The sequence below is a fragment of the Gallus gallus genome, chromosome 2 (genome assembly GCF_016699485.2).
Source record: "Gallus gallus isolate bGalGal1 chromosome 2, bGalGal1.mat.broiler.GRCg7b, whole genome shotgun sequence".
Taxonomy (NCBI): Eukaryota; Metazoa; Chordata; class Aves; order Galliformes; family Phasianidae; genus Gallus; species Gallus gallus.
Window position 1 is genome coordinate 64,492,808 of NC_052533.1, and position 25,908 is coordinate 64,518,715.

The following is a 25,908-nucleotide window of genomic DNA, read 5'->3' on the forward strand; positions in this document are numbered from 1 at the left end:
CCAGAAACAATTCGAGGTGTCACTTACCATTATTTCTTGTTAAGTTATTATTCCTTAGAAGAGGTACAACTAAGTGCAGCAATGTCAGCAGCCCTAAACTGCAAAGAAACCTTCTTCAGCCGAGAAACCAAATCATCACCTTCCTCTCACGTACCCCGAACAAACACAGCAGATACCAGCACTGGAACAAACCAGTCAAATTCATTCAAATCTTCACGGAGTGCAGCAGGGCAAAACCCATTCCTGTTCCCAGAGCTTATTACAGTAACATGACTAAACATGCTCAGCAGCCCAATGTGATAGGATGCATCCATTTGCTGATGCCAGACGAAGATGCATGTCTCTTACACATGGCACCGCTCTCAGAGGCTGCTTTCAAAAGATGTTTTGAAAAGCGACCTGCTGCGTACATTCTTAACAAGTCATAGTATCACCGGCTGTGCGAGCGTTTGACCTCTACTTGCTACGTGCTGCGGACAAAAATCTGACATCAGCTTATTCCAACCTTAGCAACACCAAAGTGCTCCGGCAGAGCTGACAGCAACAGGCTACTGCAACGCACCCACATCGCTCAGACGGACCCCCGACGTGCTGAAAATGCAACCAGTTTGGTACGGGAGCCACATGTTTTACATTTGGGTTGGTTTAATCCAAGTAAGTAACCTGATTAAAATGGGAGTCTTCTCTGGAGGTCTAATTTCTAGCTGTTTCCATTACTCCATATGCTTTCATGGTGTATAAACATAACAAATGATACATACATCACTGTTGGGGTGAGTTTAGAATTCGGTTTAAAGCTACAATGCAAGTCACTCAAGGCAGGAGAATTAGATTACGTTCTGAATGGCAAGAGCCAGCAACCGCACTCCATTTCACTCTTGGGAACACGAAGTATCGAGGGGGTGATTCCTTTCTATTCCCAGTTTCTCCTTCTAATTTCTGCACTTCAGAATCGTAACATTTGTCATTTCTACATACAGACCTACAGATAAAATGAAAGAGAAGGACGTGGTCTGATCGCAACGCCTTAAGACAGGTATTAAATTGAAGTGAGTTTCTGCCTCTAAACCAAGCAACACACCATCTCCTGAATATATACTTGTAGACGTGTACTACTGCCTAGAAAACAATCCTGAATCTTTGTCCCTCCAGGCATTTATGATGAGAGCGTTCTGAATTCTGCCTTGCAACCAAAGCTCTCTGTCCGTAGGCAGACACCTCGGCAGCAGCAGCGCAGGTTCCCGGCATGCCTCAACCTTGATATCTGGAAAGCCTCCGCTACGGCGTAAGAAGATAGTTATAATTAAACATTTATACTGAGGTAGTGCTGAGCAGGTCAGTTCCACAGTGTGTTAGGTGGCTTTTCAAAACTCGGTAATTGAATGCTGATCCCTGCCCCGAAGAGTTTACAGTGTAGGAAATCAAAGCGTAACACTTGGCATCTGTATACCGGGAATTAAACAAAGACCACCACCCGCTCACTCTGAGGGTCTCCGGACTGTGCACCTCGTATAAACAATCATTACCAGAAATAGTGGAAATTTTTAAACCAGCACCCTGGACTTTCCTACTACACATCTGTGCTACTGAGTTGTGTCTGAATTACCCACCGGGACGGCAAACACAGTGTGCAGTTCGTACAGCGCGCTGACATCTTCTTGCCCAATGTAAATCATTTTTGGCCCAAATACCTTTTAGAGATCATCCTGAAAAGAAAGCCAGTGAGCACACAAACAGAAGCACTTACTGCATGCAAGTCACACGACTGAGGCAGTGCTGGCAAGAAGGGCTGCCAATGCACCCAGTCACAAGCCAGGCATCAGCAGCTCCTCCTGCACAGGGTCACTTGAGGCTCCCATCCGACCCCAGGCAGGAACCAGCACACGTTGGCTATTGGGCCAACTGCAGCCCCAGGCAAGCCTGTGGCGTTCCCAATCTACTGACCCACATCTTTTCCTATGGAGACTGAGAGTTACGCAAGGGTGTAAATAAAAACTCTGCCCCCAAACACGCAGGGGCCATCTGCCCCACATCCATCCTCGGGGAAAATTCTCCACATTCCCCTTTTCCTGGGGGGAAGGATAGGCCTGGGAAGGACAAATCTCCTCCCTCTCACCAGAGGGAATGCATTCACGAAAGCTAAAGCATAGCCCCTACAATTTAGAAAAGGGATGCAGCGATGCCCATGCTGTTTCGGTGACGTTCAAACCCAAGATAGAAGAGAGTTTCATCAAACAGGCTATTATAGCTCGAAGTCAGTTTGCTGTTTATCAGACAAAGTCCCAGAATAGATGCGCTGATTTTATAAGTACACCTGTAGGAATTTCGAGCACCAGAAAAATACAAAGGCACTATTAGTGTTTCAGTTTTTTCAAGTTTCCTGGCATCTTTTGTGCTATGAATGCTCGGCAGCTTTCGGCTATATATACCCCACATAAAACCTTCATCCAGTGAGATCTGAAAGAATGTTGATTTGAATGAAGCCATGTTTTCCACCTCTACATGCTATTTACACATTTACTGATTTATTAAACACGTCCAAGCAGCCAGAATGAGACACAATCTGTGTTCAGCTTGGCCCACTTGACAGTTCTGCCCACACCTCAACTTTCATTTGCTGACTACTGAGCATTTAAGATGAGAACCCTTATCACATACTCCAGTCTTTCTTTTCTTTTTCCTTGGGAACCCTCAAAATCCTCAGTCACTAGATTTAAAGAGCTCATATGTTCCAGGAGCTTTGAAAGCAGAGACTGGGAATGGCTTGAGGTGTCTTTAACAGGCCTGCCGAGCTCATGGAATCCACCAATTTCTTCCTGCAGAGTTCACAATGGGCATGGCTTGCTCCCAGGGCAAGTGGCATCCATGGGGAGGTACAGATCACCTCACTCACCCCCAGGAAGTGGAGACAGACAAGATTTCTCCCAAGAAAATAACCAGTTCTTCACAACTTAAAGAAAAGCACAGTTTCCAGCAATAACCTACGTTTACACCAGGGAATTAGGAGCATGGTGATACAGCTTCTGGCCATTTCACAACACGGCAGTCAGGCTCCTGCCAGTTCAAGCACTGCTAAGAGACCTTCCCAAGCAGAAAAGCCATCTAACTGCTATGAAAGCTGGACGTTGATCCAGGACCTGTTCCACAAGCTGCCTAGGACCACAGTTTTGAAACTTACTTGGAAACTGCTAAGTTGTACTGACACCTGGTTGGATCACCTGATTAGGAAGAAGAACCATCGACACCCACAGCTGTTAGAAAAAGAGGCCAAAAGAAACACATCCTCCAAATCAACTAAATGCAAGGCGTAAGTTGCATCTTCATTGAGAAGCACTCATCATTGCACTCACACTTCTTTCCCTGGAACGGACAGACAAACCTCATAAAAGGGAGCCTTCAGTAACACAGCTACATTTCTCCCACAGCATGCAGTTCCACTCTCCAGACCTGCAGCGTTTCATCTGAAAAGCAATCCTCCTCCCACGGCTTTCCTACCTCCTGTCCGAAAGCATCAGGACCTATAGACTGCAAAATATTTGTGTTGCACTGCAAGTTATTGATGCGAACATCAATTCGGGGTATCTTCAGGGTTTTGGAGATAAGGAGGGGACAAAGCTGGCAAGCGCATGCACAAGATGCCACAGCCACCTGTTGTCCTCAATACACACACGACTGCATCACCATCAGACGCACACCCAGAGGAAGGACAGCACACTGGTATTCCCATCCTGGCGCTTCACATCTGCTGAGAGACAGTGAATTTCATTTGATGGATAAAGCACATTCTGTGTAGCGAACAAGGAACTTCAGCTAAGCTCTTTCCCCTGCCCAAAGCTGCAAGTGGTCCAAATTAAAAGCGACGTTGCTCCCTAAAGGAAATGAAAGGAAGTAATGCTGCTTAATGTGCAAAACACAAAGCAGTTCTGCCTTGTCCAAGCAGCAGCGATAGCAGTGTGAAGGAGCACGGCCTCAACACAGGAATGGAATTTATTGCTGTGATGCAAGTACTCCGAGCAGAACACTCCCAGGCACCGATACATCTGCACACTGACATCACCTGCTGTATGGAACGGGACTAACAGGGGCTCCCGCTCAAACCAGCTAATCACACACGATAAAAGCAAAGGCAACCATGCTACAGCGTGAGCATTTCGTTCCTCTCGTCTATACGGAGCAGGCATACACCTAAATGAACAGAAGAAAGTTTGTCAGTGGTTGATCACCCTGTTCTCAAAGGATGGACGATGCTGACAACCCATTCCTACAACACCTACAAGCAAGTCTGCGCCGTATCGAGAAGGCATGTGCTACAGCACCTGTTAAGACCTCCACCAGAAGACGACAACCGGAGAAGTCTTACACCTACCAGGGACTGACACCTCCATTATTAACCACAAAAAACGTTTATTTTCAGAGGCAAATTAGCAAGTCACCCAGGCACACCAGCACGGAAGACATCTCTAAGATGCTTAACTTTTTACTTACAAGTGACTTAAAGGTCAGAATTTCATTATTCCGAGCTGACAGCGATTGCACTGTCAAGTCCTTCGGCCACAGAGTGAAAGAAAGCAGCTCACCCAACGCTTTTTGAGGGCTCTACACAAAGTAACATCCCTTGTGCAAACAGATCTTTACAGAAACACCAGACACCAGGACCAGGGGATGCCTTCTTCAAAGGCAAAGGTGTCCATCAAGATCCTAAGATTCAACATACCAGATCAGATGAGTAAATAAATTAAACACAAAACGGTTTTGGTTTTCTTTTGCTGAGGAAGGTCGGATGCAGGAAAATGATGGCACTTCAAAGTTGCATTCCAGGTGCAGCAAAGGAGATGGCAATCAAGGTGTTAAAGGCCCCTCTCCCTAATGGTCCTTGGAATACCTGTTTCAGTCCAGGAGCCTAACAACGCCCCTGGGGGATTCTGGCAGCTTTTCTTTTCCCGTCCCCTAGCATCTCTGTGGATAGCCAGGGCTCCTCAGGTGAATCCTGCTGTTAAAACAGCTGCCTTTCTCTGCATCTTTAAAGAGGCATTCAGAGTCCCTTAGCATTACTTAGTTGAATCACTCTGAATAAACAGTCTCCACCCATCAACTCCTTCTTTTGTGTAAAGCACCTATTCAAAGGCAGCCACCTTTATTGATTGCTAGGCTGGCCAACCTGAAAGCAGAAATACCACTATTAAAAAAAAAAAAAAACACAACAGGATACAGCAGAGCACCTGTGCTATTTCTAAAGGCAGCACAGGTCCAGGTGTTGCTCAGCCCCATTGGACAATTCATCTCTGTCTGCAGCAAGTATCTGAGAGGCAGCTGTGAGCCCAGGATCCCACTGACTCTTCTCCCTTTTCTCCGGGCCCTTTTCCTTGTTCTGACTCTTTCCCACTGCTGCAGGAGAGCAGCACAAGACAAACCAGCCATCCAACACGAGTCCACGGCGTATGCTCCAACTGGCAATTATTGGCACTTGGAACGTTTCACCACAAAACGTCAGCAGGAGCTCTAAGCAAGTTTAGTCACCCTGCTGGGAGCGAGACATGAAGGGGAAGGAGAATGGGATGCTCTGGTGCTGCTGCCCCACACTCACCACCACCTCCCGGGCCCTCAGGGCTGCGATAGGGACAGCCGGAGGGGAGGGAAGGACTTCAGGTGGGAAATGCCACAGCTGGCAGACATCAAGGATGAGCCACCAGGGCTCTTGCACTGAAAAGCAAAGAGGCAACGCTCCCGAAATTCCTGTTCAGAAGTACTCCAGAGCCGGACCAGCACTTCCCATCCCAATCTCACCTATTTTCATTTGTAATGGAACACTGATAACCAAACCTGACCTGGTAAACCTCTCCAAGCTCCAGGCCCTTCCCAGCCCTACACAAGCAGCTCGCTCTTTGGAAACATCGCTCCCCAGTGATGCACTGAGGGTACCCAAGCCCTGCCTGTAGAGATGCTCCTAAATGGAAGGCAGGGGGGCAGCTCCCACAGCTGCTGTTTCACGTAGGATATTCAAAACCAACCAATGCACACAGAACGGATTCCTCTTATGCCTCCCCAGAGAAAATCTGCATTAAGTTCTGCACAACAACTTGACAGGTCAGAGCTCCCACCTCGCGGCAAGCAACTCACTGTCCGGCATCTCAAAAGGCAACTCTCCTCACTCCCAGAGTTCACTTTTGCTCCTCCAGATCCTCCTCCAAAGAGCTCGCAGGGTACCTGAGCACTACGTCCGCGATGAAGCTACGCTCAGAGGAACGTGAAACAGCTCCCGGCTCCTCTCCAACGTGCCAAACACACTTGAAGAAGGCCTTTTTTTTAAAGCTGTAATCCCGCACTTTGCTCGGATTATTCAGAAAGGAAGGAAAGGAAAAAGAAAGGGAGCAACAGGCGTTCCCACCGCCGCCGGGAGAACCGCACGCAGCGCTGCCGTCCCCCTCCAAGGACAATTACCTCCAAGACAGAAAGCAGCAGGTCGGCGAGGCGGCCGGCTCACGCCGCTTGCACGGCCCAACACTGCGCTCGTTTTACAACAGCCTGCACTGCACTGGAAGCGGCAGGCATGATTTCACACGTTGCAAGAGCGTACACCTCGAACGCGCGTTTCCAAACCCAGGCATCATCCATCAAAAAGCTACAAGGGGGCTTTTCCTGCACACGCACGGAGTTGAGCCTAACAGGATTTACTTGTTTTCTGCCCGATCCTGGGGAGCCTCCGCAGTCCCTGCAGGCTGCTATCCAACATGCATCGGATGCTCCCGGAGAAGTGAGCAGCAGTTAACTCCGCAAGGACATTTGCAAAGGGCAGAGAGAGCCCAATCCTGGTCACATTTAGGCATAGTGGAGGAGGGTGGAATTACTTCTGTGCTTGGATAACCTGACTGCTTGACGCAGTCCTCCAGAAAGCCTTCTTCGTGCTTCTAAGTAATTTCTGTCCAATGTTTTACTACCAAAAACTTGTATTTGAAGTCAATTAAGAAAAAAAAACATTGCAACCTAAAAAGTGAATCCCTCACAGAAACACTCAGGTTAATTTTAGCATCCTTCTGTTTAGCTGCTTAGCAACACTTATCCTATGACCTTCTAAGCACCACCTACTTTTACAAGGGATAATGAATATAACCAAAGGGATTTATCTATATGTTTTTAATCTATACAATGCAAGTACACCAACAGGTTATACTTAAATAAGAAATCCTACCAAAAGCAATCTAAGCTGCATTTCTGCCTAAGAAGAAACTTTTGCTGGCTGAAGCCAAGCTATTGTTACGGTTGCAGTGCAACTTCAATGCAGACGAAGCGATAACATCCTTAAGGACTGAGAGAAGCACGACGCATGGCCGGGTCTGTTTGCCTTGGGAAACACTGCACTTGCCTTCGGTACCGAAGAAGATTATGGATATTACTCAAAGATCATTAAGACACTCGGCCTGCCTGGTTTTGAAACGTCAAGCCTCTTCTGCACCCTCAAAATCACAACACGAAGGGCAGGGGGGCAGTGCGTGTTGCAAGGTATTAAGGACGGCTGCACAACCTGCAGGAGCTGAGTCAGAGCAGGATGTTCCACTGCTCCAACATCTGCAGAGCCCAGCTCTGGGTGAGGGGAAGAAAAAGCCAGCAGACACCCTGCTACTTTCTGCCTTAAAATGTATATTTTTTAAGGTCACTACTTATCAAAGGCAATGGAAAACAGTGGCTAGGGAAACAGTCACTACTGGAGGACACACAACAGTTTGACAACTACCAGCTTCCTGCGAAGCAGAACCGTAGGATCATAGAATGGCCTGGGTTGAAAAGGACCACAATGATCATCCAGGTTCAACCCCCCTGCTATGTGCAGGGTCGCCAACCACCAGACCGGGCTGCCCAGAGCCACATCCAGCCTGGGATTTTGAGGAGAGAAGGAAAGTAAAAGGAAAAGTTTGAGCTGTCCTCTGCACTGTACCCAGAGAACAGTGTGTTTCCAACCACTGATGCAGTGCTGCCCAAGGGTGGGATGCTGGGGGGGCGAGGGGGAGAGGCAGCAAAGGGGCTGCATCCCACCAGCAGGTGAGGGCGGCTCTGGTCCTCGGGCTGATGGGATGATGGGCTCCTGCTGCTCCTAGGTTTCTAACAAACAAAAGGGCCCATTCTTCCCAGGATGTACCTAACTCCCGTCAAGGCTAATGGGCATTATGCAGGCACACCAAGAGAAGACTGTATACCCCTAAATCTTCAAAGGGAAAATTAGAACCTAAAACAAATATGGCTGGCCTGACCCTGAGTCACCGCATCCCTCTCACTCACGCTGACCCGGCGGAAAACAGGAACTGCGGTAACAAAACGCAGGGCTCGTTTCAGCCCTCGATGCGAGAGCCTCAGCCGCCCTAACAGCTGTGTGCTGCGCGCTGCAGGGTGACAAGACGGCGTTAGTTAGCAACTGCTCCTGTTGTTAATAAGCAGATTTCTTCTTCCCCCCCCCCCCAAGGCAGAGCGCTGGAATGGCAGCGCGCACCAACTGCGCGCTGCCCCAGACTCGGCCGTGGGACTCCATTCTCAACACGGAGCGTGGCGAGGTGCTTATCTACACCAGGAGAAAAGAAGGAGCTGGGATGGCACTGCTGTTCCCCACGCCCCCCCAAAGCAGCTCGCCGCAGGCAGGATTCTGGCGGCTCGGGGCAGCAGCGGTCGGGCCTGGTGGTCTGAGGAGGGCTCGGCTCCCCCCGCCAGGGTGCAGCTGAGAGGTGGGACGAGGGAAAGTTCAGCAAAGAATAACAAGAAATGAAAAATACAGAAAGAAAAAAAAAGAAACAACAACAAGAAGAAAAAAAAAAAAGCCGCGTGCGTGCAGAGGGGAGGCGGAGGGAGAAGCACAGGGAGAAGAAGCCAGAGGAAACTTATCTGCGACATGACAAAGTTCAATCCACCGCCCTCCCTCCTCTCTGCTCGCCGAAAAAAAAAACCCGGTTGCAGCATCTCGCTGCCCGCGGCCCTACTCTGCCCGACAACAGCGCGGCCCCTCCTCGCCGGGGCTCGGCACGGGACCCCCCCCGTGTCCCACAGCGCGTGGCTCCGGGGACACCGTGGGAGGGCGGGGGGAGGGGGGGGGGAGGCTGAGGCGGCGCTGCCCCAAAACTTTGTCTCGGGTCGGACTGGAGGAAGGGACCCCCCCCCCCCCCGGCTCGGATGCGGCCCCGCTCCGCACAAAGGCGGCGGAGGGAGGGGGGACACCCTCCCGTCTCAGCGTCCCTCTCCTTGGGAGGGGAGAGGACGCGCACGTCCCCGCTGGGGGAGGGGGGGGGGGGGGGGGGGGAGGAAGAAGAGGAGGAAAGAGAAAAAAGAAAAGGAGAATAAAAGAGAGCGAAAGGAGGGAGAAGGGCGGCGGGAGGGAGAGGGGGGGGGGAGAAGGAGGGGGACGGAAAGTTGCGTGGGGGGGGATGCGGTACCTGCGGAGGGCCGCCTGCATCCCGGCCTCCTCGCTGCGGCCTCCGGGCGGGCCCCGGGGAGAAGTTAAAGGGCTGCGGGCCGGGGGCTGCCGGCGCCGGGCTACGAGAGGTGGCTTCCTCGCAGCCCCATCCCAATTGCGGCGCTGGCTGGTTAAAAATAAACTTTGCAGCGGGAGGGGGGGATGATCTGGCCGGATTCCTGAGCTCAGACGGTTTAATATGGATGAGCATCAGGTCCCGAAGGCAGAACGCCGCGGCCGGTGCCGCTGGTTGGTAGAAAGTCTGCAACAGGGAAGGGGAAAAAAAAGCCAGGAGCCGCGGAGGGAGGAGAGGAGAGGAGAGGGAGGAGCGGGGGAAGGGAAGAGGGAGGCTGCACGAACTCATCATCATCTCCACCGCTGGCAGCCAAACTTTTTTCCTCCCCTTTTTTTTAAAAGGAAACTTTTCCTTCCCCCCCGACAAGCGCTTCCAATTCGCACCACCGCAAGCTGCTCGCTCCCCAACCCCCCGCACGCCCCAAGGAGGAGGGGGGGGGGGGGGGGGGGGGAAGGAAAAAGAAAAAAAAAAAAAGAAAGAAAAGTTGGTTTTCCTCCTCTCCTCTCCTGCTCTCCTCTCGTCTCCTCGCCGCCGGGGAGCAGCGGGCGGGGAGCGCCGCGTTGCGCGCGGCCCGCGGTACTTACGGCGCACTTTGCTGGGGCTGGGCTGCTTGCGCCGCGACATGCCGCCGGGATGGGCGCCGGGGGCAGCGCGCCCGCCGGGGAGCCACGAACTTGTTCCGGAAAAAGGAATCAAAATGGCGTTTCTGGGGATGTGCAAAGTTCATCAACTCCGCGCTAACTTCCCGTCCTCCGCGCCTCCCCGCAGGGGAGCGATGGGCGCGCTTCGGGACCCCGCCGCGCCGCGCTGCGCGGCCGCCCCCGCCCCCGGCCCGCCCCCGCGCTGCCCCGCGCGGCCCGATAAGGACCGCATCACGTGGCGGCCGGCTCCCTCCCGGGGACGCGCCGCCGTCGCCGCCTGGGGCGCGGAGCATCCCGGCCCGGCCCTCGGGGTGCCCCGGGCGGGGGGAGCCGCCGCCACGCGGCTCTCGGCGGGGCCTCCCCGCAACGCGGCCGCGCGGCTCCGCACCTCGCCAGGTGACAGCCGCCGCCTGGCAGCTCCCGGGCACGGCCAGCCGCCTTCCGTCGCCTTTCTCTTAACTTTTTACCTCACGAAACGCTCATCCTGCACGTTTTCGGGTCCCCGCAGGGGCCGGGAGTCTCTCAGAGGAAACAAAACACGCTGAACGAAACCTCACTCCACGAACGCGGGGTCCAGATGTCGTGTGTGAGCGGGGGCTCTGCGGTACACCCGGTTACAGAGTGGCTGCACGCAGCAGGGTGTGCTCCTCTCTGTCACTGGCACCGCTGCGTGAGCTGGAAGATTCAACAGGTGATGGAGGCAGGTTGTCTCAGGGATCTGGCTGGAAAGCCAGCCCGGAGCTGTGTGGCAAATCCTTTAGTTTTATGCACTCACGATGTGTAAACTCTCCATCCTGAGAGCTCGATGGGAGGAGGAAAAAAAAAAAAAAAAAAAAAAAGTCAAATAAAACTAGTTGCGAGGAGTGCCTCAATGAGGAGCTGGCTTTCTCTTCAAGGAAATGGTTATTTACGCTATTTCTAAGCTAATAAAGCCAGGCCTCTTAGCGCTGCTGTTCGGGAGGTGGGACCTGAAGTCACCGGCGGTGCTAAGGGAGCCCAGGTGTGGCCTGGGGGCACCCGGCTTGTGCCAGAGACCTGGTAGCCTAGCTCAGTCTGCAAGGGGATTCACATGGAGAGAGATTCACATGGAGACGGAGAGGCATCCCAGGTGCCAGCTCTTCTGCCTGCGAGGCATCGGTGTTAAGTTTGTCTTAACTCTGCCCATCCCGCATAAAGGCACTCATGTCAGGAATACGCAGAGCCCGCGCCAAAGACACGAGCTGTGCTTTGTGCCAGGGTTAACCATCCTCCTTTTCAGGCTGCAAGTAGAACATCTGCTGTTCTGGTGATCTGGCAATGCCAGAACCGCAAACGTGAAAGGCACACAGGTGTATTCAGAATGCAGAACTTCACCTTTACCTTACGGATCTTTGCTATGGCAGCATCAGCAAGCTGAGCTGCTGGCATCTGGGCCTCGTGCAGTGCTACCTGTGAGTTTCGTCTGCAAATTTCAGTGCCAACAGATCCATCAGAGCCAAACTGATGACGGACAGAACAGCTGCGTGAAGCTGACCCCACCAGACAGTGGGCATTAGAAAGTGCAGTTGTTTTGCTACGAGGTTCTTACTTTACGAAAACAAACAAACAAACAAAAACAACCAGGAGAAGTCATTAAAAACAAACTCAGTGCAAAGTGCCTTCACCCTTTTCATCCCTGTCCCTATTCCAGCTGCCAACCTGCAATGGTAAAGCTGTCAGTAAATCTAACAGCACTGCAGATGGCTCACGTCTTTACTTGAGTACCTTTGCATTCAGGCACCGAATTAAACCCAGAACTGAACAGTTGTCCACTGCAAGCTTGGCCCTCAGAACGTTTATGTTCACACTAGAAGACTGCCACGGTTTCAGCTCAGATGCACGTTCACACAAACCAGCTGTAGGTTAGGCCCAGAGTTCACAACCTCAGGCCTTGTTTGCACAGATATTTGCATACGTTGCTGTCGTTTAAGCCGGTGTTCTCTAGAGGCTGGCACCTCACATCTAACTCACCTGTGGCTGAAGCCTCTGGAACGCTCCTTGAAGAGCTTCAGGCCACCTCTCCATCACGTTTCTGACCCACCCTCGCTGCGTTTCCTACCTTCAAGGTACTCAGGAAGACCCCGTGCAGGAGGGCTGGCCGGGGAAACTGGATCTGTGTTCGCTTCAGCATTTCCAATCTGCCCTAGAAGCATGGAAATGCAAATAATGCAGGTATTGTAAATCTCTCACTGGAAAGAAAAACGGGATTGTAGTGCTTGGGGAAAAGAGGTGATGGATTTTTAAACCACACGTATTTTTATGTCACAAGCACCTCTTCTTTTGCAGGGAAAAAAAAAAACAAAACCACGTAATAATGAAAAGTGAATCAGTGCGTGTTGTGTTAATGCTGTAAATTAAAAAAAGAGTGATGTAATAACTGGAAAACAGTAACTATCAAAGTCTGTGAAGGAGTCTAAAGCTCTGTGTCTTTAACAGCTTAGGAGTCGAGTGTGGGTTATCACTGGGTGAGAGAAATTCAAACGCAGTTTTCAAACTTTCCATCATTTGAAGTGTTATGAACCATTACAGAAGTCAAAACCCACTGCGGTCTCAGACGGCACGTGAAATCTTGAGCAAAAGTTGTCATCTTTTCATTCCAGCGAAAGGGAAAGTAGATAGAGCTTTTGCCTAATAGAAACCACTTCTATGAGTAAAATGACTCCCTCGAATGTTACTGCGTTGCTTAAGTGATACAGATAACCCTCTCGTTCTGTGCTTCCTTCCGTCTGCGTCCTGTGTTTCATCCCACCTCCTCTATTTGTACAACTGAAGGTGCCAAGTTGCTGTTTTCCTAAGAGTGAGTGTGGTTTGTGCACTTTTTGGATGTTGTGACAGCGATTCTCAGCAGTGATGGCAAACATCATGAGGAGCAAGAAGACCTTCTCCATCTCCTACACATCCTCACACACCTCTCTGCTCCTACACTGTGTTGTTAAATACCATTAACAACAGTGCAGACACAAGAAGCTGTTCAGCGATGGTGTTTTGTGTATTTATTAGATTCATTAAAAACCCTCGCTGGGTGACATAGCCGTGCTGCTGACAGAAATGTCACCTGCTGCGGTCCCAGCAGGAGGACAACTCTTCCCTTACCCACAGTTCAGATATCAGAGATGGCGATTAAAGGTGGTCAAGGAGAGAAGACAAGCAGGATATGCAGCTTACATGAAGGCTGCAGCTTGAGGATACGATGGTGTCTTAAAGCGAGGGGACCAAAGCAAAATGTTGGCACTAAAAGAGGAGGTAAAGATTAACTAGAACATCAGTTTACTTCTACTCTTGCTAGACATTGCTTTAGATCACAGTACTGAGAAGTTACTTTAATTTCTTGCAGTGCATGCTTATCACTCTCAGCCAAGACAGCTTTGTGTGAGTTCTTACTAGCCAAGGTACGTGTTGCAGGAGTCAGAGCAGGCCTCGACTTCCAGGCTGCAACCAAAGGCTGGGCGAGGCCAGCTCCTCTCTCTGCCCAGCTGCAGAGGAGATTACCAGTATCGGAGGCCCCATCCACTGCTCCAGCTTACGCCTGCACAGCATCCGCTGCAGCAAAACTGACATCCCCTCGCCCCCGTCCCGTTCCTGACGGCCTCGCTCCTGCCAGGAGGCAGAATTCGGCTGACATCCTAACACAGGGGAAAGCGTACTTGGAGGAGCAGAGAATGCTGCCCCGAGGGCATTGAGAAATAAGTCTTTATAAACCTTAAGACCAAAAGAAATGCTCAAATTCCCATTTCAACCGAGTATTTCTTGAAATGAATAAATACGCCACTGTTGGGTCTCCTCTGGGTTTAGGATTTTGTTTTGGCTTTGAGGGGTTTCTTCTCCAAGTGAAATACAGGTTTCTTGGATCAAAAACTCCTTGAGAGTAAAAGCAGAACTCTCAAGTGTGTCCACCATACGGGCTGGGTAATTATCCAGAAAAAAAAAAAAAAAGTGGGAAGTTCAATTAACCATATTTCCTACAAAATGCTTATAAGGCTAAACTTGATGAATTCCAGCAGAGGAAAACAACAAAACAACACAAGATGGCACACTGTGTAGTACCGGCAGCAGACGCTCACACGGCATTTGTCAGATGACACGATATCATACAACATCCCCATTTTCTGTATGTGGGTAAATGTGATGCACCACCATGCTCAGCTATCCTGGCCTCTTAAAATCCTGCAGCCAGGGAGATACGGGCAGAGCGGTGAAACTTGCTCCTGCAGCCACCCCACCCATATCTCCAAGGGCAGCTTTGGATGATCTGAAAGTCAAGGCCACTGCTTCAGTGCAAATTTATCTTACTATTACCCTTTAGCGAGCGAAAGAAAACCCAGGGTAGCACAGTGTTTAAGCAGTTTGCCTCACATCTCAACAGGATAGCAGTTGCAGGGCTGGAAGTAAGACTCATCTTTCCCTCAGAATCCTAGTGTGGTTTTTTCAGGTACTAAGCCATCCCCACTGCTTTATGTCCTATCCTCAGCAGACGGTGTTTTACTGATAACACGCAGCAAAAAGAAGAGCTCGATTGTGAAGCGTTTGCTCCCTGTTTGCTTCGAGCCATTTCAGCAGTGCAAAGCAGACCTGCAGCTGACTCACCTAGCCAGCTAAGAACACCTCTTGCCTGAGGACTCATCTGGAAATACAAAGGCAGCATGAAACCCAGACTGCTTTTTCCCGCGTGTACCACTGAGTGTAGGACGTACTGTAGGACTGGTGGGAGCCTCTGGCTGCCTCAGTTGCTGTCCCATCTCCTCTCCTTTCACTGTGCGTGTCTCTGGCCGATGCAGTGCAGAGCAGTCCCAGGACTGGACCGGCTTGGTGAACGAGTCCCTTCCCCAGCCCTGCTTTTCAGGGCATAAAGAGTTGCATAAAGTATTCCACAGAGCCGTTTTAGCAATAGTCGATGTTTCTAAATCCTTTCTGGGGAAGATCAACAACTGCAACCCATTCTTCCAGGAAACTTTAAGATTTATTTCCTATATAAAAATGGCAACTGTAGAGATGGGCTAAAGTGATATGCAAGCAACTAGCCTGTCCTCGATCCTTGTCACTGAAAGAAACCAGCAGGAGCACAAAAGAGGGTTATTACAATTGTAATAACTGAAATTCTCATAAGAGGATGATTTTTAAAAATAGGGTGTTTTATGTGGATAAAACCAAGTACAATCTACCTGTGCATACTTAATTGCCCAGCAGATTTTGGAAGGGCACAGCCTACTTATTGCCTAAACTGCTCCAAACTGTAGCGTGACAAACTAACAAGCAGATGTTTGACATTTATAGTCTCAAACAGTTCTCTGATCACTACTGTACAGCCTCAGAAACAAGTTGTATAGCCCACGTGCTACGTGTAGAGACGGAGTGGGAAAAAGAACAACGGTAAGCAAAGCCACCCACTGCAATACTTCTGCTTCGTTTAAGACTCTGCATTGTTGCTGAGAAGTGTTTGTTGCCAGGTAATGCAAAAAACACACGCGTGGAAAAATAAGTTAGCATTTAATGCCCAGTTTGTGCTTTGGTACTGAGCATGACATATCTCAATCTTATTGACCACCCAGCCTCTCACACCTCATTGATTGTTAGTTTAAATGTGATTATTTCCCCTAGCGTAGGCAAGTAGTGAGCCAGCTGCGTGTTTCCCTATGTCCAATTTGCTACGGAAAGCTGATTCTGAAACCTCCGACACACAAAACAAATGCCCATTTATTCATTTGTAGTTGTTCATAAGCCGCTCTAGCACCAGCAGAGACACCAGGAGCTGAAGGAAGGCAGCAACATCCACCTAGAGCACTATTCACTATCTGTTGGTATTATAGGCAGGTCACAGAATCACAGGGGTTGGAAAGGACCTCTGGTGATCATCAAGTTCAACCCCCTGCTGAAATGAAGAATACCCGCTGTTCATTCCATGTGGCTGCCACAGTATAGCTCTATGCAATACCATCTTAGTTTAAAGTATCCTCAGTTACGGAGTATTCAACAGCTTCCCCCTGGAGCTTGGTCCAGTACTCTTGCAGATGTCACCGTTAGGATGTTTTCCTTGATTGCTTCAGCCTGCATTTTTATTTTCTTAACTTCATGCCATAGCTAAATATAGCTGAAAGGCTGCGAGTAGAAAACTGTGTGGGGAAGAAGGAAACCCCAACCAGCCCAGGGGAAATACGGTAGACAGTGCTTTGAGATGCGCCCACAAAGCAGGAGAAAACAGACAGAGAGGGCCAGGAAGCAGCAGAGAGGTGAAGAAATAGGAAGTGAGGCAGCAGTCATGAAGAAAGCATGCAAGGGAGCAGTTACCCTACAGGGAGGGAAAAAGCAGGACAACTTTCAAGGGCAGAGATTAATGTAACTTGGGGGAGGCTGCAGTGAGAGGATTTGGGGAAGAGAAGAGAGGAACAGAACAACGAGGGACAAAATGGCCGGAGGATGCACTGAACAAAGAATCAAGGGAGAGCAGAAGGAATTGGCCGGTAAATGAGCATGAAAAGGGCCCCTTGTACTTTCTACCTACTTCAATTTGTGCTTAAATTTGTGCCTCCTTAAACCAGAGGCAAAATTGCCTCGGGCCAGGTCTCTGCTGTAAAGTTGTGCAGGCCTACTTAGACGAGGCAGATGTACAAAGGGGTATGATTTGCAGCTGGTGTTAAAACTGAGCTACACTACCAAAAGCAGCTTATGTTCACAGTTAGGCGCGCAGAGCTACACTTTCATCAGCATTCAGACAATGATAAGATAAGCCATACTGGCAAAAGCACAATATTGCTGATGGAAACTATAACTAGGGTAGATATACCTCTGCTGCAGCACACAAAGATGTAACTGCGCTGGTAGAGCTCTACGCTTGTCAAAACAGTCACCCACAGGCGCACAATTAGACTGCCCATAGCAGAGGCAGGATTAAGACAGGCAAAAAGAATTCTTCTGCTGATACAATGAAATTATTTTCACAGCTACCACAAAAAAAAAAAAAAAACTGTCAGCAGAAGGTTTCTCATGGCAGAGCAACACCGGTTTGTGGACCAGAGGGGCCTACGATAGAAAAGTGGTTTCAATCATTTCTGGAGCATTCATATAGGAAAATACTTAGCCATGAAAAGAAGACTCAGTACTTGCAAAGTATCTGAACATTAAGAAAACGTGTACGAAAGGATTTGAGTCCTATTGCTGAAACTTTTACTTTCATTCGTCATTCAGTTATCTTGATTTTTAAATAAAGGATAATCAAGAAGAAACTATTCTCAAAACTTTTTTTTTCCCCCTTCATTTTGGTCTTCAACTTGTACTATAGATGATAAGTTCACGTTCTTGTTTCCTTCAGTGAGATACAAATAAGGTGAGATCTCTCTTAATGAGGAAGGGAAGATTTGATAGAGGGTAGATTGGGTAGATATGCTACTAAACATCTTTCCCCTTCCCCTCTTTCAATGACTTTGGTGGTCAGATGGGACTCTGCTCTATCTAAACTGAAACTTGAAAATGAAAAAAACCCCAAACCACTATTATTAAAATGAGCATAACAGAGCTGTTACCTGAAATGATTCATTGAATGGAAATCTCGACTCTTGAAAGAAATGCCTTCTAAGCACCGTGCACAGGCATCTGTGCGTTCCTCAAGAGAACTCAGAGTGATTAGAAAGGGCAGAAGACATTTGAAGTCCACAGTTTCAGCTTCCAGTCAGTGGTCTGGGTGCCTATAACAAAGGATTATATTATTTGAGATTCGTGTCTGTAAGAACATCCTGAAATCCTAACAGTCATGCAAAATTCTTCCTGCAACCTGTTGCAAACTGATAATAGACTGCTGTGGCTCTCTAAATTCATCGGTTATTGCATTTGATTAAATGGTAACTGCAAGTAAAGTTTTCTCTAGTAATTTTATGAATTCAGTTCATGAAATTATGTACTTTAAAGCACTCCATTCTTAATATTATGTATCTGATGTACTCAGTTCACGCTGTCCTTCTGGATTTGTTTGGTTAAGCTGGTTTGCTCTATGTCATTCCCCTCTCAGAAGCAGCTGAAAGTGTATCTTAGAGTGCAAATGAGCAGTCTGAATAGATTAGCAAAAAAGATTACTTAAAAAAAAGAAATCATAAAATGCAAAGAAACGAAGAAGAAAAGGCCTGAGATTGGAGCCCAACTTCACTAGAATAAGCGTTATACAGAAGGCAACCCAAGAGAGGAGAACACTGGTAGCACAGTGGATTACAGCACTGGCTTTCCACCTCTGGAGACATGGGTGCAAAGCCTGATTCAAAATACACATAAAAATGAATGTGATGAATTCCCTGTCGTGCTTTCTAAGCAGTGTGGTCCACGTATTAAAATACCATCTGTTGAAGGACACCAGTGTCCTCCTACAACTGCTTATCCCACACATACATGCATATGGCAGGGAAGTTGCATTAAAGGTCTCCCAAACTGAAAAGTAACCCTTCTTCTCTTTTCCTGTTCATTTTTAACTTGTATTTATTGAGGCTTTGCTATGGTTGTAGTTACATGTAATAAAGAACAGATAAAGAGATGCATTATGAACTGTGGTTCCTGCTATAACAGCAGGCACAGACTTGAACAACAGAAACACTTGTTTTTGCTAAACTCTCAGTCCATCAGCCAATGGACACAATTCACCACAGTCTGAACTTTTTTCTTGGCTTAATCTTAAGGACAGATCTGCAGATGACGTTTCTGGTCTAGACGCTCGGTTACTGACACAGCAAAGCAGAGGAAATATACACCGTGCCTACTTGTATGTGGTGATTAAATAGAGCTGATATCGTTAGTGCCATTCTACTATGAACACCGCATTACCCAATCATACTGGAAAAGAAAGAGAGGGCTCAAGATTTCAGATTTCAAACGGACAGTTCTTTTAAAGCTTGGTACTTGGGTAATAGCGTGTGTAAATGGCTACAGCAAAACTTGGGGCTAAACGAAGAAAAAACAGAGGTTTGGAGAGCCAAGACAACAGTGGAATGAAGGGAAAATAAGATGAGAGTGGTGTATAACAGTTCAGCACACAAAAGTTTAGTAACACGGAAACGAATAGAGACAGTTCCTGGCATGACTTTGGGTTAGTGCTGACTGCAGAGAACTGGAGTACAGCTGGAGTACTCGTGTGAAAATGTTAGCAGCATATGTAATAAAAAACCACTGAACTGGAATTATACAGAAATAAGTTATTATTGAAACACAGCTGTACTTTGAACAAAGCATTGAGGAATTTAAAAGACAATGATTTGCCAAAGGGAACAGCATAAACTTATCTCAGCCAGAGAGCCACAACCAGTTCCTGTGGCTGCTCCCCACCACTGAGCACAAGCCCCGTTTACCTGCAGTAATGAAATGGGACCAAAAGATTTCATTACACGACGTCCTCCACATCAGTTTCTGTGAATTGATGTCCACTCCTCATATAAACTAAAACCACGCCAAGTGTCTCGCAATTTTTTTTCGCCCTTTGTATCGTTGCTATCACGCTTATCATATGAAAGTTGATCACAAGGGAACTGTAATTATTCCTCTAGCAGCTAGCGGTGATAACATCAAAGCAAGAATATGTTTATAGGGTTAATGTATGATTATTTTAGCATCCCGAAGGCTTTAGGTTGCCATACCACCGAATTATCCCAGGGCTACGTGAGAAGAGGGAACTTCATGTAATTAGGAGGCCCTAAACTCAGGTTTCAGATTCAGCAGTATATGTCATGTCACAACTCATACTGCCAACCCAGACTGTAAGTAACGTAGCACTAGCTTTTGTGGAATTTAGAAAATGGAACAAATATGTTGAAAATCAGACTACAGAATTTAGTAACCACATTTTAACTCTGAAATAGAAAAAGCATGCCATTTGCTGGACAACATAAGTGTGTGTATCAGATTTACCATCTCCAAAAGAGCAAGAGATCCACTAGGTCATATGCTCCGCTTCTGGTGGGAACCAATACATCAGCCATATTCAATTAATTAGAAAAAAAGGCCAGCCATTTTTTTTTTCCAGATAGGCTAATGGCAGTTAGATATCTGATTCTGCATTCTCTAGGCACCTACACAGCCTGATTTTCAGAGATGTTGAGCACATTCGCTACTTCTATCGCTGCTGAACAACCCTGAAGCAGAAGTTCACAAGGATGGGTTAGATGCAAAACTACAGTCATAGAATCATAAAATCGTACAATCATTTGAGTTGGAAGACCATCTTAAAGACCATCTGGTCCAACTCCTGTGCAATGAACGGGGACATCCACAGCTACATCGGGTTGCTCAGAGGTCCAGCCTGACCCTGAATGTCTCCAAGAACAGGGCATCCACCACCTCTTTGGGCAACCCACTCCGGTGCCTCATCACCCTTATTGTAAAAATCTTTTCCTTATATCCAGTTTAAATCTATCCAGTTATTCCATTAAAAGAAAAAATATGGCATAATGCTCACAACTAGTCCTGAGATCTCTGATGAAAATGGAATGAAAATGAATGGAAACACTTTTCTGCAACCCAGGTAACTGCCCAGACTCCTGGGATATCGTATGAGTCAGCTTTGACTCAAGAAATCCTCCCAAGGAAGGCTTAATAAGCACTCAAGCATTAAAGTGAAAAGAAAAAAAAAAGTGTGTGTGTGGGGGGGGGGGGGGATGTAAAAGAATTGCACCTTGAAAATTTGTGGAAAAACTCCAGAGCAAATCTACTTACCAATGGTCTGTGCTCTGAAGAATACCAGGAAGTTAGTTTAAAAGTGAAACTTGGTAAGAAATATTCTCTGAGAATCCTCTGCAATTTGTCAAATGTGCTGCAGCATGTTGAAACACTTGAAAAACTATTACTAAGAAAACAAGTCAAATTCTTCCCAGCGGATTCTGAATAGTTGGGAAAAGTGATGGAGGCCACTGCAATTAACTGAGCACATGAAACAAACAGCTTTCATGCAAATAATGTAAAGGAGTAAGAGGTTGAAATTTAAAGAAGAGTGACACAAGAGCTATTTATGTAGATAATTTCAAGATAAATGTGATTAGTAAGGTTTTGTTTGATTATCAGGCACCTATGCTAAGGATTTGGAAACAGGATAACAAAATGGTCTCCTAAAATGACTTTTTGCTATTTTGAAAGAAAAATGAGAGGATGGACTCAGCTGTCTGGGGATGGAATACTGTTTCCCAGTACAGTGAGAGGGTGGTAGTGTGCAGATAACAGCAAAAAGAATATTGCATATAAATAATATTGCATATAAAAAATGCCAGGTAACAGACATCCACTTGTAAATGTGACCTGCACACATCTTTAAACAATCCAGTAATATTAGGGGATGTTTGCCAAATGCTTCTGAATATCACAAGGTTCTATGAATTATTAACTTGAACATTAAATAGACTTGTGTTTTGTGACAGAGTCTCTCCAGAACTCCGGTGATCTGCTCTTAATGATGATCCTACGTGCTCTCTGCCGGTCATGTCTCATCCATAAACCCTTTCTGCAGACTTCAGAGGGCCTACAGATAGAAAGATAAATGTTGTCTTATTACAATGCTTTCCATTCTTTAGGGCCTATTTTTCATTTCTGCGTTTTATTTATCATTTGGCATTTGCATTAACTGTCCAAAGCAAAATTCCCAGTCCCATTATACAGACACACTGTTCCATTGTAGGAATACGTAGAATGGTAATATCACCCACACAGGGCTTTCCAGGGCATTCCTCGGAAAATGAGTGTCTGACCCAGTCCAAGGCCATTAGGTATTAGGAGGAAGTTTTTCACACAGAGGGTAGTGAAGCACTGGAAGTGGTTGCCCAAGGAGGTTGTGGATGCCCCATCCCTGGAGGCATTCAAGGCCAGGCTGGATGTGGCTCTGGGCAGCCTGGTCTGCTGGTTGGAGACCCTGCACATAGCAGGGGGCGTGAAACTAGATGATCATGGTGGTCTTTTTCAACCCAGACCATTCTGTGATTCTATGATTCTATGATGAAGAGGATCAGTTTCAGATTAGTAAACATACAGTGCATGCAATCATTGCACAGCTCATACAGCCTGCTGCTTTGGTGGAGAATTTTTTATTTTGGGTGATGGGTTAAGGGAGGGTGAAGATGCAATGCAACTGCATTCTTTCTAGAAAAGTACCAACCCTAAATCTGCACGTGTATTCGAGTCACACTGAAAATAAAACAAAAGCTGTCAGCTAGCAAATTGAGATAACAGATTGAAGACCAGAGCCTTTGGTATTGGAGTTTTGTACTGGCCCATGATTCGGTGCAATTAATTTATTTATTTTTAATTGGTTGGGTTTTTACACTAAGTTCCTCTGAGTTTCTCTCGAAACAAACTCAATGTCAAGTTGGGCATGTTCATCAGCAAGAAAATCAGGCAGTGTGGCTGAGTGGTCTAAATGCTCATTAAACTGTTTCCGAATTACTTACTGTCAGCGACATCCTCCAAGAATAGCTTCTCACTCCTGCTCTGAAAAAAAAACACGAAGTTGCAGAAATGCTGACATACCCAACTGTAAGGAATTCCAGACCCATGCAGTTCACTTTCCATCAGTTTTCTGCAAAAAAAAAAAAAAAAAGAAGAAATGAAGTAGCACTTTGTAATGAGATATCAAGGCATAAATGATTAGAAACCACCCTGATTTCGCAGATCAAGTGAAGAGATACTATGCTTAAGGCATTTAACTACCTCCTCGTAAATACAGACTCTCTTAAGGTTAATAACTGGTTAAAAGAGAAATTTCTTTTTTCTTTTCTTCCCTTATTAAAATATCTGATCCCGACTTCTGCCAGGATCCTGACAAGATCTTAAGAAGACCACAGTAATGATATCACACCACGCAAACACTGGCTTATCTGAGATGCTATTGTACCCTTGCCAGGTTGAAGAGTGGAAGATGCTAACTGTGAAAAAAGTTTTGCTGCATTCTGTGTACTAATATAACGTGGCAGAACTCCCCCATGCAGTGACAATGGCGCGTGATACTTCTGCAACAGCTATTGCTGCCTAATTTCGTGTCACCTTCTTCGTGATGAATCTCAAAGTACGTTGTAACAAAAAGGGCAGTTTTGTGAGCCCTGTTCTGCAGCTGAAGGAACTGAAGCAGCAAGAAGGGAACTAATCAACAAGATGTAGAAAGGCCAGGAACAAGAGCTGCCTCTCCTAGCTCCCGGCCTGCTTATATCAATAGCGCTCATTTCAGCACAGGAAATAGAACGGGCTGTCATTAAAGGAGGAAGAGCTGTCAGCCATACAACTGTGTTAAAAGCAAAAAAAAAATAATTAGAAATTACAGAAGTCACATCACTGGCTGATATGCTCCTACTTTTACAGCTTTTGAATGCAAACCAGACTGTAGCTGGACTCTATGCACGCTGGTAATAAAGAAGAATCTGCCATGCCTTGGACACTCAGGAATAGATAGGGAAATAAATATAGGGAATGATGGATTGATGCTTTTGTGAAAGCAAGCTTGGGGGTTGAGGTATACACAGGAAAAAAGCAGGGAGCCAGAATTTAAAACAGAGTGGGAGGTGAGAGGAGGAGGGGGAGGTTTAGGGGAAAGATTTTGCCTCGTCCAGGCTTTTTTTCTTGAGGTAGCTCCTGACCCCGGATTTGGGGGTGAGAAGGCCCTGTGACACAGCAGAGCTGGTGTGCGTTTGTTACGCAGAGAAATAATTTGAGGAGGGTGTACAGGTGTTTCCTGTGTTGCAAAAGTCATCTCTACAGAGACTCTTGTTTGCTATTACCTAAGACTTCAAAGAAAATACCAAGACGTGCAAATGGTCGTGTCAATACCAGGATCCATCTATTCTCCACTTACCAAAGCAGTCCTAGACATAGCTCCTGGGAATGCCCAGGAGGAAGCAGCAGCAGCAGCAGCAGCTCTTCAAAACATGGCCCTGAACATAGAGAATCTCCTACGTTTACCATTCCCTACTGGGTAGCTACTTCAGGAAGCATCCGTAGTGATTCACATTGCCAGAGTTTTGCCCTCGATGTTTTTAACACAAGATGTACAGTTCTCTCAGTGCATTGATCTTTAGCTTTATTTTTAAATCTTATACTCCTGACAATGGAAGACCTTTCACCTTTAGCAGTTTTTTTTTGTCCCAAGCTCATATGTTTCAGGCTAAATCAAAACCAGTTCCTCGTGCTCTAACACAATGCTACTACTTGTTTGCATCATTTTTGTGTGTGTGTGTGTTAGGATGCGTTTATCCTGAAGAATGACATCAATGATTTCTTTGAAATCCTGTTCTACCATTTTATGCCATTCAGTTCTGACTTTTCAGAGCAAGCCGTGTACAGTGAGACTCTTTTTCACGAGTGCTGAATAACCCACTCTGACCTGAAGTGCTTTGCTGCATGTCAAAAAAAGGGGTGCTGAGAAGTACTGAGTGATCTGCATTTGGAAAGGTGGAAGATGCTAGCATGCTTTGCAAAGACCGTGTAATTCCACGGTTTTCCTCCTCAAGCCTGCACAGCAGAGCAAGCCCTGCCAGGTGGCTACAGAAGAGCTGATCCTGTCAGCTGCTCACCTTTGCTCTGGGATGGGGTGGGAGGACCTACGCACAGCCCTGTGACCTGAAGCACAGCCCTTTTGTGGGAAAGAGTACAACCTTGGGCAACGAAACCGAATTTCACTTCAAGGAGTTGTAGTTAATGGGACCTCAGAGAAAGGAGGATTATAACACACTGGCTGTTTCTGATGAAGTACAGAAACCCTACGTTTCCTGTGGTCCAGTCACTGCAAAGCCTCTCCTGTGGGTGTCGGCTGAATAAGAGTGAATTAAGATAAGGGGAGCAGGGTGGGTGATTAAGACTTCAATATGCATATTTTGAAATGGGATCCAGTATATTCACTGCTAAAGTTTTGAAAAAGTAGGGTAGGTTAAGCATTTTAAGTCCACCATGTTCTTACTTGCAAGATGCAAATCTTCTGCGCTCCTTCTGAAGCATCTCACTGGAAGAGGGGCTATAAATCATTAAATGCCTGTCTTTTGTTGCTTGGGACACTACAAAAATCATGGAAATGTGTTTAATGAACATTCTTCTTGTTCAAAGCATTTCAGTAGTTCAGCTCTGATATTGTTTCCAAACTGTTTTCTCGAGGCCCTCCAGCATATGGTGTTACGAAAAAAAAAAAGTAGTCAGACTGGTTTTAACACATCTTTTCAGTGCTGATAAGCAAAAGTGCATTGAAATAATTCTGAGTAAGATGCACGTGGAATATACCTTTCTGAAAACTTGAACTCAGGCTTGGAGGAGGGCTGTTGCATCGCAAGCTCTAACAGACTCTTTCAAAGGTATTAGAAAAGAACAGGGATGTGTCTGGTGGTGCTCTGAAGAGAGTCTCTGTCACATCCTGTTAACCGTGTCTGCTTTTAAACCTGTTTTGTGAGTACAGCGAGTGGCTGACAATCCTCAGCTGCAAGCAGCTTTGAAACTACACGAGTGAGTTTCAGAAGAAAGGCAGACACTGCTGTATTTTGGTAGCTAAAGGTAAAGCATTCAACAAACAGCGTGCTCTTCTTAATGAAGTAAACGATTGCGTCGTGAGACTGCTTTGCTTAACAATGCCATCATTAAAATGGTAATAGGCTTTGAGGTCCCTATTCAGCCTGGTGTGGGATCGTACCTTTGCTGCTATTGTTTCATCCGGTTTACAAAGAAGTTTCTGCAATTCCGTCTGGTAAAAACAAGATGTTAACCAAGGAAATAAAGCTCCAAAAATAGCAATGTGGCCGAACCTCTAAATCTATCTTAATGGGACC

General features: G+C 46.9%; 1 protein-coding gene across 5 annotated transcripts in view; it reads right to left on the minus strand.

Moving 5' to 3' along the window:
* Positions 1-10,335, minus strand: part of RREB1 (ras responsive element binding protein 1) — a 122,862-nt gene extending 112,527 nt beyond the window's left edge. For 2 of the 5 annotated variants that reach the window (XM_015275839.4, XM_040675869.2), the window contains exon 1: positions 10,091-10,335. In XM_015275839.4, the coding sequence (XP_015131325.2) occupies positions 10,091-10,130 (40 nt within the window). In that variant the 5' untranslated portion in view covers positions 10,131-10,335. Of the gene's footprint in view, positions 1-27; positions 9,050-9,410; positions 9,688-10,090 lie in introns of those variants that run through there. The other 3 variants (NM_205049.3, XM_040675858.2, XM_046918752.1) reach the window with 2 other exon arrangements.
* Between the last annotated feature and the right edge of the window lie 15,573 nt (positions 10,336-25,908).